At 43.4% G+C, this 16,331-nt stretch overlaps 2 protein-coding genes across 3 annotated transcripts in view; one reads left to right on the forward strand and one right to left on the reverse strand.

Annotated features, from left to right (window-relative positions):
- Positions 1-9,635, forward strand: part of SEPTIN8 (septin 8) — a 38,828-nt gene extending 29,193 nt beyond the window's left edge. The window contains exon 10 of one of the 2 annotated variants that reach the window (XM_039701399.1): positions 4,601-9,635. In XM_039701399.1, coding sequence (XP_039557333.1) covers positions 4,601-4,655 — 55 coding nt within the window. In that variant the 3' untranslated portion in view covers positions 4,656-9,635. Of the gene's footprint in view, positions 1-252; positions 3,038-4,600 lie in introns of those variants that run through there. The other variant, XM_039701400.1, reaches the window with a different exon arrangement.
- On the reverse strand, positions 8,349-15,640 carry CCNI2 (cyclin I family member 2). The gene is made up of 5 exons (XM_039701598.1): positions 15,536-15,640; positions 13,274-13,345; positions 12,051-12,191; positions 10,807-11,037; positions 8,349-8,354 (listed from the first exon to the last, which is right to left on the reverse strand). Exons 1-5 carry the CDS (start codon positions 15,638-15,640, stop codon positions 8,349-8,351), a joined length of 555 nt encoding a protein of 184 aa, XP_039557532.1.
- Positions 15,641-16,331: the final 691 nt, after the last annotated feature.

A 16,331-nucleotide genomic window follows, 5' to 3' on the forward strand; every position in this document is an offset into this window, starting at 1 on the left:
TGGTAGCTTTAATAAGTAAAAAACTGTGATAGAAAAATTGTAGAAGTTGGGGGAAAGAGAAGAATGTTTGTGGTGCTGAGCAGGTTGTGCCAGGCTGCTCTCACCTGAAGCCTTCAGCTGCCCCAGCAGTGTTTGTCCTCCTCCTCCTCCTCCTTTTTTGTTTTAACATACTTCACTACACTTCGCTTTTGTTTGATTTTGTTTGATTTTCATAACTGTAATTCATGCTTTTTTATGTTTTGTTTCTTTCAGTTAATCACACACAGACTTTCAGGCCAAGAGTGGACTTGGTGCTTTCATGTGTTAAGTTGCTTGAGTTTCCCACCCTGAGTGACCCTTCTCATAACATTGTGTGAGTGGACCAAAGTGACAGAGAATGAGCATCTCCGCTGGTTGCAGTGTCCCGACCTGCTGTTTTCTTTTCAGAATTGTCAGGAGGTTTGCAGGAAGTAACCTTACACGTACATTTTGTTAAACAAAGCCAACTAATCCCTCAAGTAAGATGTTTTGTTCTAAACCCAGTGACTGAGCAGCCGTGTGTGAAGTGACCTGACTGAACTCGTCTTACCACCAGCTAAATAATTGCTTTCTGCATTTTTTTTTAATTGGCCAAGGTAACTGCTGGAGGCTCATTGACCTCCCCTGTACATGCACAGTGAGAGGAGTGGTCTGAAGAATGCTAAAATGTTTGTTTTTCTAACAAAATTCTCAAATAGTTTTTAGAATGGGTGGAAAAACACAGCATTTAGGCTTTCTGCAGGAATCTTAGTCAGAGTAACCCTCATTCCAGTAATTCTGCATTAATTCCTGAATTACTCTAAACACTATCTACATCATTTATAATTATATATATATATATATATATAAGGAGAGAGAGAGTGGTTAATAAAATTTATGGGACAATGTTTTGAATTTTCTTTACTGCTAAAGTAGAACATTTATAGAGAGATTATTCATAAGAGTTTGTTGTACAAAGTGGAACTACAGGATTTGTGTAACATTTCAGTTGTCACTTACCAATGTATTTACTGTTGTGGAAACTATTTAAGCCAACATCTTTACTTTTACTTTTTAACCTTAAACCTAATATGTGCCTAATAAGGAGAATCCCCTGCTCCTGAGCTGTGCACTGTATTTATGCTGACAGGCTCTGTCCCTCTTAGAAGGTGCTTCTTTTGACAACTCCTCATGCCTAGAAATCACAGCCTGGTTTTCCTGGGCAACTGAGCTTAGAGGAATAATTGGGATCAATATTAATTTTTTCCACTCAAACCATTTTGTGAATAGGCAGGGCAATAGCTGAACAGAGAGTTACTAGCTGTGTTGTCATGGAAAAACAGTTGGACCCAATTCCATCCATCCATCCATCAGATCCCAGGCTAGATGAAAGGAAATATATTAACCCTCACATAGTGTCTTTAGAGTTTATAAAAACACTGGCTGGCTAAGTGTTAGTTGTGAGTGTGTGTGGTTTTATTTAGTTATTAATGTTACAGGATTTTTCTGATATGTTTTTTGTTAAAGACTTGTTTTAAGCTGTCAGCAAATTCCTGATGTGCCGTGCAGAAGGAGAGGCAGGGCCTGGGTCTGAGCTGTCACAGGGCAGCATTTTGCTGGATTCTGAGGTTCTTTAACTGTCATATTCCATTAATGCAGCTTTTTTTTTCCCTTTCTAAATACATGCTCAGGTATTAAACTATTTTCCAATGGACATTGGCCTTTTCTGTGGGTATACTGACAGTGCTGCTTCATGCTTGTAGAAGAACCTCACAAAGATCTCACTGGTACCTTTTAGAGCAGGCTTTTGTTGAAAGAATAAAAATTCTGCACTTGTTGGGAGTCTGCTGAAAGCTGGACATTTAATTTTTAAGGCTGTGCCTCCAGGTTAGATGTATTTTAAAGAGTAACTATCAGATGTTAGGAGGGTTAGTGTGGTTTTCTCAAACACATACAAGGAACCCAACCTTCTGTTATATGCAGGACAATTCCACCTCACCTCTGACTACAGACCAATCATGTAGCAGATTATTTTTTATTGATCTTTTGCTAATGGGAGAAACTGTGGTTTGGCACTAATTGCCTGAGCAGGCCATGCTCTGTGGTTCATTGTTTTGCTTCCCAAGGCCAGTGCTGGGATGAGACAGTGACTGGTGGTACTGGGGTGCTCCCAGCTGCCTCGCCTGTGTTCCCAGGCAGCAGTTCTCTCCTGATCTCGTGCTGCAGCCAGCAACATCTATGCAAACAATTTCTCTCTGCCCTGGCTCATCAGAGATTAATTATTTTTTCCTAGAATGACAGGTAGTTAAAAATATTATTATAACAAATAGAAAAAAAAATCTTCAAATCCATGGGCTTTGTGGAGAAATTTACAACATTTTCTGAAGAAGACATTCAGAATGTATGTAACAATATTTTCATGATGATGATTATTATATTACTTTGACTTTGTCACAGACATCCTTTGTCCTTGCAGTTGCTTCTTCAACATCATAATCTCCCCAAGTGGACTCAGTCATATTTTTTTCCCAAGTACTTGTTTTTTCCTTTTGGCTGAGACAATATTTAAGTATTGTGGTAGGTAGTTCTGTGTCTTGCTTTTATTTAACAAATTACAAATACATTGTGATGCTGATCTCACCCAGTCTGAAGACTTAAAATCTTGTAGGCTAGAAAAAGTGAAAGAAATACCCTTCAGAAATTATTGAAACCATCCAGTTACACATCTTTCAGCTGTTTTATATATTTATCTGTAAAAGATTGGTATTAATGGGAAAAACTGTCCATTTTTTTATCATTTAAATGTTTGCCGTCCTGTATGTTGTCTGCTTTCTAAATTAAACTGTGTTTTGTGGGTCTCTGGGGGTTGTGCCCAGGGGTGTGGAGGGGGTGGTTTGGAGCCCTCTGGGACCTGCTGCATCCCTTTGCTTTGTCATTCCCAGCATGTTGGGGTTCATGGTTTGTTTTGGTTTTTTTTCTTTCTTTTCTTTCCACTCACTTTGTACTTTTTTTCTTTTATTAAATCTCACATGTATTTTGAGTTTTTGTGGTGTCGTTTATTTAGTGGTGCATTTTCTGTGCAATCTAGTTATTTTCTGTGTTATCTGTCACAACAATAGTGTATTATGATTGCAAGCTTACCACTCACAGGCTGTCTTATGACTATTTGGGACATTCAAGAATATAATTAGCTAATTAATTAACAACTAGGTAATTATAGAGTATGCAGAAATGTACTTTCTATGTAATCTGGGGAGAAATTCTTAGGTATTAATCCAAAAGCTATCAGTGTTTGGGCAGAAGGAGCTTTCAGGCTTGTTGGTACATCTCCTTTGAGATCTGGTGACTGAGCAGGGGATGTACCAGCAGCTTTGCTGATTTCCTGGTGCCCAAAGAAGTGATTTAAAGGTAGGGTGAGAATGGAGCAGAGGTGGAGAGGTTTCCTGGTGGTGCCTGCAAAGCTGTGTTCCTTGTCTGGAGAAGGACAGTATACACTTGGGTCAAAGTAAAGCACAGCTTTAGTTTGGTGCTCTGCTGTCAGAGAGCTGCTGAAGCTTTACCCAAAGGTTTGTTCTCAGGTTTGTTCTGGGCCATTGCTACGTACCAAGTTCTATTCACTCAGCTTTGGGTCCTTCTGGGGTTTCTTTGGTATTGGACTGAGATCAGTGCTGCACTTCAGACACTGCCAACTGGAGTTTGGCTGATGCACAGTGTTTGCTGTAGCAGTGCTTCTGGTGGGAGGTTTTTCTGCACCCCAGCTTGAAGAACAAAACCAGGCTGGTGATCCTGGCTGCCTCTTCAAGCTCTTTAAGAATATGCAGCTGGAAAATTTTTAGGCAAAAGCTTTAGTGGGGAATTACCAGTAGATACCAAGTTGATACCTCCTTTTCCATCCCAATACATTTTAAAGCCAAATCTGGGAGCCCAGAGAGCAGCACGTGCATTCAGAGTTCAGGGAACTGAAGGTGGTGGAGCAGCTGGTGCTTTTACAGGTGGGCCACCTGGTGATTCAGATGATGTGCACTGGCAAGTGTCTTCCCAGAGGATCCGTGTTAAGAGCATTCATTAATACTTGTGCAGAGCTCCTAGAGATGCTCTGAGGAGGAGGAGAAATGCATGGTTTGTTAGGGAAGCAGTGAGGTGGGTGCTGCCTGTGCTTTGCAGTTCCCAAGGCCCTGGGACATGACATGATGGCACTTTCCTTCAGGAGACAGCCCCACAAGCCCAGCCTTGTCCTCAGCTGTTCCCTCTGGAGAATTCTGCAGCTGTGAGGGGTGGAATGGAGCAAGGACCCTGCAAAGACACTGCTCTGTCTGTGTGGGCTGGTTGGCTGCTCCTGCAGGTCTCCATCACCTGGGATTTCTCGTGTTCCATCAGCAGTCCTTTCTCATTTCCATTAGCAGTCTTTTCATTAAAATTGTACATCAATCCTTTGATTGCCAGTTCCAAACAACATGTTGGCAGCTGTGAGAGCTTCTCCAGGTTGCAATGGGTGAAACTCAAATGTCTGTACAATAGATTGCCGCTTTGACCTTTCATGTTGTCTTTACTTAATGTAAATAACTGAAACTTAAACACTGATTCTCTTTTGTTCTTTCTATAGCTTCTTTAGTCTTCCCAGTGCGTACTCCATAACAACAGGAAGATATGTTAATTAGAAGATTTATTAAGGCCAAAACATCTCATGCAGAAGAAATTAATTGGTGCTTACACCTTTAAGCTTGCAATATATTGCACAGAAGAGAATATGTAGCAAGGACTAAAATTCACCGTGTCTTTTGATGGGGAAAAGTTTGCTAAATCAGGTTTCTTGGTAAAGTTGAAATCCAAGATACTTGCCAAAAGGTAAACTGCTAATTCACACTGCTGCACAGCTGGCACTAAATCCAGAATGCTTATTTTGGGGCTCTTAGCCCAAGGGGGTTAACACTGACTGACTCCAGAGGTGAGGGACAAAGCTGGGGTACTGTGAGGAGCTTTCAGCTTTGCTGCTCGAGCTGCTGCTGTAACAGGGTCCTGCAGGTCCTCTCCTCAGGTTTTGGGGTGTAACTGGGGAACCTGATGTCCCTAACCTGACATCCCTAATCTTTCAGCTGGATTCTGACCTTTCATAACAATAACTCTTCTGTGCATCTTGCTTCTGTATACTTACAGGTTTTATAACCAAAACACCCCGACCTTCATCTCTTTTAGTTTTCTGAGGGCTGCACGTGGTGCCTCACACCGTAACCCCTTCCCCAGAGCTCCCTGCCCACCTCCCATCTGCTGCTTTGGGGCCAGGTAACCCTGCCTGGCCAGCCCACGCTCTGCTCGTCCTGCTGGGATGTGATGGGTGAGAAGGGAGCCATGTTAAAGCACAACTAAATGTTATTTATTAATGGAGGAGAAATGGTTTAAAGCTGGAGACTCAGTGTTCCTGGTGCAAGTTCTGTGTTTGTAACAGACTGACTTCCCCTTACACAAACACTTTTCTTTAAAAAAAGGAAAGGGGAAAAACAAAGTGTGATGTCTGTGCCCCAGTAACTTCACACAGGAACAGGGAGAGGCCCCAGTTTATCTTTGTTTTAAACAACCTTGTAAATGAACCTCAGGAATGACCTGTACCAAAGCTGGGTTTAATAAAAACAAAACTGACTTGTTTAACAAACATCTGTTAAAACCATGGTTTGTACACCAGGTATAACCAGAACGATGTCCTCTGTCCCTCTGTGATCCCAGTTTCCCCTCATTAACCCCGTTGCCCTCTGATTAAAATGTGATGTCCCCTGTGCACCCCGTGTCTTGGCAGCTGCTGTCCCCAGTCTCCCTCCCTTTTTCCCGACTGCAGCTTTCCCCACTGTCCCAGGGCTGAGAGGGTAGGAGTGCCCAAAATCCAGTCTTTGGCAGGAGGGTTGAAAAAGTCTCACCCTGTGCCCCTGCCTCATGCTGGTGGTGACCACAGTGGGACAAGGGCTGAGAAGGGGCAGTGTGGGTGTGTGACAGGGGCCCTCCGAGGCTCCCAGGGTGGACACAGTGTCTGTAACCCCCCAGAGACAGAGAGGCTGGTGTGGAGGTACTGACTGCCCCAGGCACTGAGAGCCTGGCCCTAGGGTGTGTGACAAGTGACAGTCTAAACCCTCTGGATGCCCTTAGCCTAAGCCAGAACTGGGAAACAGACTGCAGCTGTAGCAGGTATGTGGCCTGAAAGGGACTCAACGGGACAGGTGGAGAAGCTGTGGAGACTGCTGCCACTGCAGGCAGGAGGGGTGGAACCCCACAACAAACATGTTCAGCCCATGTTCTTCACCCCTGCCTGTCCCCGCTGCCACAGTGGCAGGGATGTGGCACCACTTGTGCCAGGGGAAGTGGGACCAGGTGGGGAGCACCAGGGCCTGACTCAGCTGTGGCTTGGGGGCCACGAGTTCAGAGCTGGAAGTCTGCTCAGGGGGACTCTGTCTGTCCTCACGTCTGTGGTGCCCTGCATGGAATGTGGGAAGGCTGAAGCTGTGTGTGACCATCAGCCTGAGCTATGGTACAGCCTCTGCTGCTGCTTTGAGGACTGTTTTAAACTTGCTTGTGTTCTCTTTTGAGGCTGCCACTCTAATTCCTTTGGCAAAGCTTTCATCCTGCTTGGAGCTTTTGTCAAGTTAGATTCCCAGCAGGATAGGTGAATTGGGAATAGAAGCTTTCTGTTCTTTTTCCAAATTGCTCAGATTTGATTAAGTTCTGTTTGTCATGACCATAGTTCAGTCACCAGGGGGATTCCAGTTGCACATCTTGCTGAGGAGGAATGGGAGGGGGCTCTGAGAACTGCCAGAAGTTAATGCATCTCTCCATCTCAGTGCACTTTTCTGCTTTCCTAAAGAATTGAACTGTAAGTACTGCTCAAATTCAATTTAACACCAAAGTCAATTAGCAGGAGAAAAAAAAAACAACTGCACAGCTGCAATGCCACAAATGAGGTATAACTATTGCATTATGCTTCCTTTCCAGTTTTCTTGTCTCTTGGTCAGTTCTCTGACCACAGGAGTTTATTTGTGCAACTGTGTAAATGAACTCTTCTCCTAGGTCATCACACACCCTCCACAATTAGTGACAGTGAGTCAGGTTTATTGGCAGAAACACCCCAGTGAGTGCTGTCCTGGAATGGGGCAGCTCCCTCCTCACCTGCAGGGGATCCTGGTGACTGCATGAGCTGTGACATGGCTCCTTCAGCTGGGGGTTATGAATGGGGGACATTGTGGTGGGTGGGAGGATCTCAAATGCTTTGCTGTTTCTGTAGGTGGTTTAAAACAGCCTCAGAAAACAGTTGTCTGTGTGCTTACCATAGGGGATTTCAGGTGTAATTGCAGCTTTGTTTACAAGGTGGTGGTAGCTTCAGGCATCTGGAAATCTGGTCTGAATTGAGGCAACAACAAGAAGAGCCTGGGTTTGGGAGGTATGCCTCACCTGGGCTGAGATCCCCCAAGGGAAGGGACCTTACCAGGTCAGAGCTCTTTGAAAATACTTTATAAGCATTCTCTGTAGTTTTTCTGGGAGTGAATATTCCCCAAAACAACAGAGCTAGCCATAACCACATCAGACCTGTGCCAGCACTCTGAATCTGGCACATTTTCACCAGTAACTGGTGTGTAGCAAATGGGATCTGCAGTGGTGAGTTGAGCTGCAGCTGGAATAAACTTGTGTTGTACACACAGTCCAAACAGGTAGGCACACAGGTAAGCTGTCATCCTCTCTGAAACTCAGTGGGCAAAGTAATTATTGTTGACACTGCTGTGTGTGGGGAGTGTTCATCTTGTCACTCATTACTTGTCCAGGCAGGGAGGGGAAAGGTGTTAAAGCTTCTCACCCTGTTCTGTGAGAAAAAAAAAAAGAGAATTGGTGCTATTCTCACTATCCAAAAAGCTCCTTCTGTGGCAAGAATGGTCCTGTGCAAGAGCAGCTCCTTCCTGTACCTGGTAGCTCATTCTCTGGGGAGGAAGCTCCATTCTGAGCAATGGCAGAATGAAAAGGTAAGTGACAATTTTAGCCTGTTGGAGCCAAGACAGAAGTATTTGTTCCTTCATGGTAACTACAGTGCTGGAATAGGTGTGTGGCAGGGAGCTGTGCTGCCAGAGAAGCAGCAGTGTGTCCTGGGAGCACAGGCAGGCTCCAGGTGAACCGTTCCCATCCCAGTGTGGCATCTTGCACCCTGACTGGTAACACAGAGCCCTGGAGGGCCTTCCAGCACTGCTTTTATCTTTTAGAATTAACCCCTGTTAATGTTTACTTTTGCATGTTGATCATAGAGATCCGCAGAGATTTTGAAAAGCAGGTTTGTTCATGGGTTTTAACACATCATCCAGCTGCAGGCAGGAACTGTATCCATAGGCTCACAGCTGTGGGGGGAAAACACCAGGTTAGGATTGTTGTGGTGTAGAGTTACAGCATGTTAATTACTGTGTGCAGAACTCTGCTGCTGGCATTTCCACGGGTACACACAGCTGGTGACAATGCTTGGGATAGGGCAAAGGGATGGGAGGGAAGCAGAGCCCATCACACAGGCCAGATTTCTGCAGGGCTTGGTGTGGGCATCACCTTTCAGCTGGGCTATTCCAGGGTCACAGCGAACAGGCAGACCAAGCTGATATTTTATTTAGTGGAAACTATAAAAGACAACTCACCTCCTTCCAAAAGCCAGGCAGTCAACTCACAGCTTGTGAGAGAAAAGGAAGGCACTGCTCAGGAGGAGGGAAGACCCTGCCATTAAATGAGAACCTTCCCTGTGGTAGCAGAAATAAATATCATGTTCCAAGCATGCTGCTGCCTCTCCCCTGAGTATGTGGGGACCTCACAAACCTCTTGTGGTCTAAACCAGCCCCAAGTCCTGCTCCTGCAGCATCTCAGGCCTGGGCAGGGCCCCCTCTCAGCACAGCATCCACAGCTTGAGGTAGCTTTGACCTGGCTCAGGGGAGTTCTGTGGCTTTCACTGCTGGTTCAAGTCGTATCTGTTCACACAGGTTATTTGCACTAAGTCTCCATTACTGGATGCTACAGGAACACTTGGGGGCTTCCTTTGTGGTTTCCAGAGCTGCATGGCTTTCTCCCTGCACACACAGAGCTCACTCTGGAAAATTTAACACTTGAGAAAGTGTGAACAGCTGCTCAGCACATCAGTCCTGCATGGCTGGTGCAGGAATTCCTCTCCTACAAGATAAGATAATGAAGAAAAGGAGAAGGCCAGAAATATTCTTCTTGCACTGATGAGTTCTGTAGTTGCACAGCACTATCTCCTTGTTCCTGTCCCATCTCTGTCTCCAAGTTATTTATCCCATGTCATTGCTCAGTATTTAGCCTGTGCCAGTCCATATGAACCCCGCTCCTGTTCTGTGACAGGATGGCAGGTATGGTGCTGTTACCCATCCCCTACTGGCTGGATTATACCCTCAAACTAGGGTAACAATCACCTAAAAATGCCTATTGTTTAAAACAAAAACACTAATTTTGAAAGGATTTGTGAAACTGGTTTTTAAAAGTGCAAGACTGGTTTTATCTGACCTTTGTAAAACCACTTTGCTATGAAGATTAAGCAATTTGTAAGAAATAATGTGGTTGTAGTGGTGGGGGGGAATTATTAAAGGCATTTTATTTTTTCTAGTCTGGTAAGACAGAATAAATTTTAAAAGTCCTGACCAGCACATGGTCAGGTGAGAGCTCAAGGCAATGGTGATTGCAGACAAGAAGTGATTTCCCACATTTCATAGGAACTGTGATAGAGTCTGTAATGGCTTAACCAGGAAAAAGCCCAGATCCCAGGCCCCTGGATTACAAGGTAAGGCCTTAAGGAAAACTGGGAGTTTGATTGAAGCTTCTCAGTGCTGAATCAAAACCTTGGTTCCGTCTGAGATCTCTTGCAGAGGCAGCAGTGGGGGCTGCCCATTCCTCGACAGCAGCTCCTGTTCAGCTCCCATGGGCAGAGCCAGATTAGCTCTAATGAGGGAACAATGGTATGAGCTGGATGAAAGGCTCAATCTGTCAAACTTCATCATGGCAGTTTTAAAAATAAACTCTGAGGCATTTGGTTCTCCATGAAGTTTGTAGCTGCCTGCCAACTGGATCCCTGGGTTGCAGGACTGTGACCAAGTCCCTCCCCTCCCCAGCTTTCTGTCTTTACATAATCTTAAAACTGAGGGGTACCACATACTGCTTAAGAAGGACATAAAAAATGGACTGATAATACCAAGTGTCTTTGTCCCCTGAGAAGCACAGTGCCACTTTTGCCCTGTTATTTTGGCTGTTCTGTTTGCTGGGACCTGCTGGTCTGAAATATGGGTGGATGGCAAGCTGATAGCCTGGGTGTTTAGCCTTCTAAGTGTGCTTTCTTAGAAGGCATATGTTTTATGAAAATGGGGAAAAGCTTTTTTCTTTAAAAAAAAAAAAGAGCTTGTCTTAAATCATTAGAAGTCAAGCTGATTGTATTTTTAGAGCTATGTGACTGTACCTAAAAGTTTCCTCAGTTCAGAGGGAGGAAGCTGGGCAGATTTCTAGGTGCTCTCAGATTCTCCCATCATGAGAGAATTTCTCCTGGCTCAGGATGCAGGCAGCAATCTCTGGCCAAGAATTTGGAACCATCCCTTCCCTGCCAAAGGGATGTCCCTCTCCCCAGTCCCACCCCTGAACTGCACTTTTGTTCCCTTTTGTTAGTACCAGCAAGGGCTGTGGCAGAGGCAGGACAAGGACACAAGTCTCAGGAGCTGCTGAAGTGCAATATTGGCTGTAAATACACATGGCTTTATTCTTTATCATGTCCTGCCTCCAGGATTTGTGACCAAAGGCCGTTTTGCTTCCTACCTGTGCTTTTTTTAGCAGATCAGTAATAACAGGAAGCCAACCAGGAGTCTGCCTCTCCAGCTCCAAGGTGATGATCACCAAAGCCCACGTGGAGCCCTTAAACTGCACAAGTTGGTGGCAGGCCATACAGTGCTGCAGCTGCTTGGTCAAGAGTGCAACGTGGAGGGAAGGATTCCTCTGAGGCAGTCTGGGTGGGAGATGGGGCCAGCTGGACATCACCATGGCATGGAACTGCAGAGAAGACAAAGTGTACATATATATATACACACATATATATATGAAAAGCAGAGGTTAGTGAAGTTTATATGTTTTCATGTCATCACCCAGAAGTACAGATGAATTTCATCTCATATCAGGAAACTTGAAGGCTTCCCCCACCTTTTTTTTTTGTGTTCGTACTTGCCAATCATTGAACTGTTTTTTTGAGGTGATAATGAATGTACGAGGTCTATGTTTCCTAACAATTTCTGAGGTTTCTACATTATCCAGATTGCTGTCCAGGAGATTCAGTTCAGGACAGCAGCTCCAAATCCAGTAAAACCAGGAATACTGCACTCCGAATTCACCAAGGAAACAAGTACCTACGAAAGGCAGTTTTCACAATCAGCAGCCTAAAATGGCTTAATATTTGCACATAATCTTATAATAGGGATCCAGGATATGTTCATATCACATGAATTTTGCCTTACTAGTACATGATCATTTCTTGAAGACAAAGTTTAATTGTTTCTATTAAATCTTTAGTAATTGCAATGTGAACTAAGTGCCAGACCAGGGTAGTCTCATTGCATAAATGAATAATTAGTGGGATGAAAAGGAAAATGTTTTAAGAAAAGACCTATGTGGGAAATGTAGCAAAACTGACAACTTTGTATGTACAGTATTAATAGAAGGGAAATAGTTAGAATTATTTTTGCAGCTTGTATTTAAAAAAAATAAAGAAGGCATATGGTTGTGCATTATGAGAATCTTTTTAATGTCCCTTCAGTTCTCCTTTAAAGATGAGAGTAAATTTTTTTTAGCAAAATAGAAGGTTTTAAATAGTAGAAAATTTAAAAAAAAAATTTAAAATATAATTATTGTAATATTCTTTAAAAGGCTTGAAGATAGGTAGGAATAGGTAGTTTGCCAAGAATCTTGGGAAGGATGTGTGGGTGGGTGTGTGTGTGCATCTGTGTTTTTTAGTCTTATTTGATAAGGAGTTGTTTCTTTAAAGAAAAAACATTGCAAAACATAGTGCTTACAATGTTTAAGAAATCCATTGGTGTTTCTGTGTAAAGATCCCAGTGAAGCTTATCCAGTAGAATTCTTTCCATTCTCAAGAACTCGGCTGGAGAGTGTTTACATCTGCTCCGCACCGCTAGCGTCTGCACTGATGGTATTACCTGTAAAAAAATTTTTAAAAATTAAAAAAAAATAAAGAAACCAACGTCCTCTACAGTACTGTGTGCGCTTCTCTGTATTGTGAGGGGATCTGACAAGTTTACACAAGTTTATGTTGAGCAGAATGCTCATTCAGGAGATCTCATCCTGGGTACTTCCCATCCTAATTAAAGAGTCCCTGCTCAGCCCAGGGCAGCTGCTGCAGGCCCAGCCCACAGTGAGAATGATGCCATGGGCCTCCCCAGTGGGGCATCAGTGATGCACCTGCCCTGCTATCACTAGTTTTCAGAGGAGGCTTCCTGTCAGCCTGTTTCACAAGGCCTGCTGTGGTTGTCTTGTTTCCTGTGGTCATTGACATAGTATTCTTTGTAGCTGAGAGGAAAAGAACAATAACATCAGTGTAACACCACCTAAGAAAGGCTGTGAAGAACATTTCACTACCACAGTGGCTGTTTGAAGAGATGTGTATGTCTGGCTCCAGCTCCTGGCTTTCCTCTTTTGCAAAGCAGAAGGAAGGAAAGAGGAGGAATGCAATCTGAAATGCTTTTAGCTAACGCTTGTAAATGCCTGCAGAAGTCTATCACTGCATTTTGCCATGAGAGCTATCCTGTGTAATTTCTCACTGGCTGCTGACTTTACTTTCTCATCTTGAGGTGCAGACATGAGTCAGTTCCTCACAGGGTTCAGAAGCCAGTTTTGGCTCCGAGCAAACTCATCTATTTAAATCTTCCTCTGAAGAGCCTCTGCTCTTCACACTGCTGTGCCCTCCCAGGAGCTCCAGCATGGGAATTACAGCCCTCTGATGGGCATCTTGACTGTCCCCTCAGACTAGCTCTGCTGTGAGCCAGGGATTCTGAAAAGAGGAGAGAGTCTTGGGGACAGGACAGAAACACATCCATGACATAAACAAAAACAAAAGGTCACAATTCTTTGGAGCAACAGTGAAACAGGACTGAAAATGCTACTCTCACTTCTTTAGAACTACTTAGGGTAAACAAATTAACACTTTTTCATTATGTCCAAGTTGTTGAAAGACCTGGAAATATGAACAATTTTTAGTGTGTTTAAAATGAAACATACAGACCTCATCTTCATTGGTTTTTGCTGCAAGGACAAGGCAGGAAATTGCAATGCACTGCAGATATTTTAATTGGGCCTGAAGGGAGAAGAAGAAGAAAACACTGAGTAAAGAAGATAAGAGTCCTGGGGGAAATAATTGTCATTCATACATACAGAAGTTTCAAACTTTCATTTAAGTTACAGTTGCTTCTGAATTAGTTTAGCTACAGAGGCTGGAAATAGAACAAAGAAATTCAAAGTGAAGCAGAATAAATCCTCTTATAGGTGCCATTTTTATTCATGTCTCTCACAACTTTTAGACTCTGAAATATCACAGTATTTACACTGCAATGTTGCTCTTCACTTTCAGATATTGGTTCAGGTTGGACTTCAGGAAGAATTTTTTCCTGGAAATGGTTATTAAATATTGGAACAGGCTGCCAAGGGAGCTGGGAGAGTCAGCATCCCTGGGGGTGTTCAAGAAATAACTAGATGTAGCACTTAGTACTGTGGTTTAGTTGAGAGGGTGGTGATCACTCAAATGCTGGACTTGATCTTAGAGGCCTTTTCCAACCTTAATGATTCTGTGATTCTATATGCCAGTATCAACCTAAATAGAATGGGGAGCTGCAAGGCTCAGCTCAACTCCTACCTTTGCTGTAGCTTCAGTGACAGAAAAGCTCAGCCCCACAGTTTAATTAAAAATAGTAGTCTAAAACACAGAATATTAGAAGTGATAATGTGAATAATTTCTGTTTAGCAGAGAAAACCAGATGAGTTCTTTGTACTTACCACAGCAGTTGGACTAAGTTCACACAAACAATTCTAATGAGGTCAGTGGAACCTCATCAAACACCCAAGTTCATACATGTGTGTGTATATATATATTTGCTTAATGGCCTTCCCCAGCAACGACCCTGACTGCTCCCTAAATCCTCTGCCAAACATCATCCCTGCTTTGTCTATAAACTGATTACATGCTCCTTACATTCCCAGTCAGTAATCTAGCCAGGGAAAAGCTGACAGAGATTTTTACCTTTCCTGATGCCAACAGAGCATTGAAGGTTCTGGTGGCTAAGGTGAACGTTTATGGGTAAAACTGGAACTGGGAGCTGATTTCTGCAATCCAGAGAACTGCTTTTTTGTAACCTGACAGAGAGATATCTGTGCCCCGAGGGGAAGGAAAAGTTGGAAGAAAAATACAGTTACTGCTTTGATGATTTTGTTAACATATCTCCAAAGGAAGACTCGAATCTTTTTAAGTGCTCTAATTAGCATTTTAGATGGCTGGAGGCTTGAAATTAAGGAAGTTGTCAGCTGTGTCCACAGAGGGAGGGCAAGGGCACGTTCTGGAGTAGTTTAAAGCACGTGTTCCACTCAGCCAGCCTCAACAGAGAAACTGAAGTCAGGAGTAGGTTTTTATTTAGTCTGCAAGAGTTTTAACAGCCCTTGGATTTGCTGAGTGTTTGGACCAGAGCCAGGTTTGTGACTCCCCAAAGGTACATGACAAAATGTACTGAGTTTTCTTTCTTATATCTTATTTGAAGCTGCATTCAGTGAATGGGAGGACCATGGCTGCTGTGAGAATAGCACCCAGGAGCCATGGAACACACCTGAGCATTGTAGGAGGAGTAAAAAGGCCAAGCAGCTACACAGAACAGACAGGACTAAACACCAACTTCTTTAATAATACTCATCCCATTATCTGTTTCACTATTTTGCTTAATTCAGTAGTAAAAGTGCTAGATAAAAGTAGCATTTCTAGACTACTGCAAAGAAGAGACAAGGCTGTCAAGGCACTCCTGTGCATTCTTCCATGGTTCTGCTGCACTTACAGAGGCAGCCAAGTGAAACTGTTTTGCATTGTACACAGAGGCCACGGAGTCTTGCAGCTTCCTAAGGCAGCTTGGAATGGGGCTGGGTTTCTGTTAGGCCCCAGTGAATTCCATCTTCTCCCACCTTAACAGATGGCATTCACAGATAGTGCTGAACACAATATGTCAAATGGTTTTATTACCAAATGGCTGCTGTACCATGTTATCCCAAACTATTTCACATTTCCCAAAAGTACTTTTCTGACTGAGTCAGAGCAAAATTCAAAGCCCCTGGTTTATATAAGGCATCAATAAAGTGTAAAATGGGATAAATACAGAGCCTCCTGCCCCTCCATTCCTTAAGCCTAGCCCATGAGGGATGACTTTTGCATTCAGGTGTATCAGATGACATGACCAGCACTGCATCTTTGCAGGGTCCTTTAGGGAATTCCAAAGAGGACAGGGGAGGATACCTTCACGGTGAGGTTCTGGAAAACTGGCACTTTCCAAATCCTGGCCTCTCTGGCTAAGGCATTTTCCAGAAAAAAAAAAAAAAAAAAAAAAAAAAGGCAAGTCATGAGCTCTCTATATGTCCAGGACACTTCATGGCAGCTGTTTGAGTTAGTTTCCTGATGAGAGCCACTGACAAAAACAAACAAAATATAAAACAACATCCCAACTCCTTGTACTAAGGATGATTTCCTCTTTTGATGCCTTTCCAGTGCTGAGAACTGAAGAGCAGCTACAGGACTTGTTTGTTTGCAGACAGAGCAATCCTGATATGCATTTTCCCTGGAAGTTCCTGATGAAAGAAAACACGTCAGATGGCTGAACGACAACACAGTCCAGCTTCTTCACTGCTGGGCTGTGTGATGGCTAGAGAAACCTTGGGTCAAGCACTCCAGATTACTCCATTTATCCTGTTTCACACATTTGGCTCTCCATTTGCTGAGCTATTACTCTGCAACCTGTCATCACCTGATTTCAAGTATCGGGCAAATAGAGGCTTATGGTTTCCATAAAAAGGCTCAAAGTTGATTGTTCTTAGGAGGTTTATGAATTCCCAATTAAAAGTTTTCCTCAGAGCAGTTTAATCTTTGGAGATACCACTTTGGAAATCCCACTCTCCAGACTAAGGGCAGCATTTACAGGAAATAAACATCTCTGAATCACCAAGTGAATGAGAGCATCCAGCCTGAAACTATTTCAAGGATTACATTTTGGTGTCTCTTTAACAACAGAAAAGAGATGTTACTAGATATAAAATTC

The sequence above is a fragment of the Passer montanus genome, unplaced genomic scaffold (assembly GCF_014805655.1).
Source record: "Passer montanus isolate IOZ18808 unplaced genomic scaffold, ASM1480565v1 scaffold15, whole genome shotgun sequence".
NCBI classification, from domain to species: domain Eukaryota; kingdom Metazoa; phylum Chordata; class Aves; order Passeriformes; family Passeridae; genus Passer; species Passer montanus.

What these genes read in the sequence shown, in the direction of transcription:
- CCNI2 (XM_039701598.1), bottom strand. Translation starts at nt 15,640, where the DNA reads ATGACTTGCCTTTTTTTTTTTTTTTTTTTTTTTTTTCTGGAAAATGCC. An exon ending in TCCAGAACCTCACCGTGAAG is followed by an intron (nt 13,346 to 15,535) that starts GTATCCTCCCCT and finishes TTCTCCCTTCAG; the next exon opens with GCCCAATTAAAATATCTGCA. An exon ending in CAATGGATTTCTTAAACATT is followed by an intron (nt 11,038 to 12,050) that starts GTAAGCACTATG and finishes TCTTCTCTGCAG; the next exon opens with TTCCATGCCATGGTGATGTC.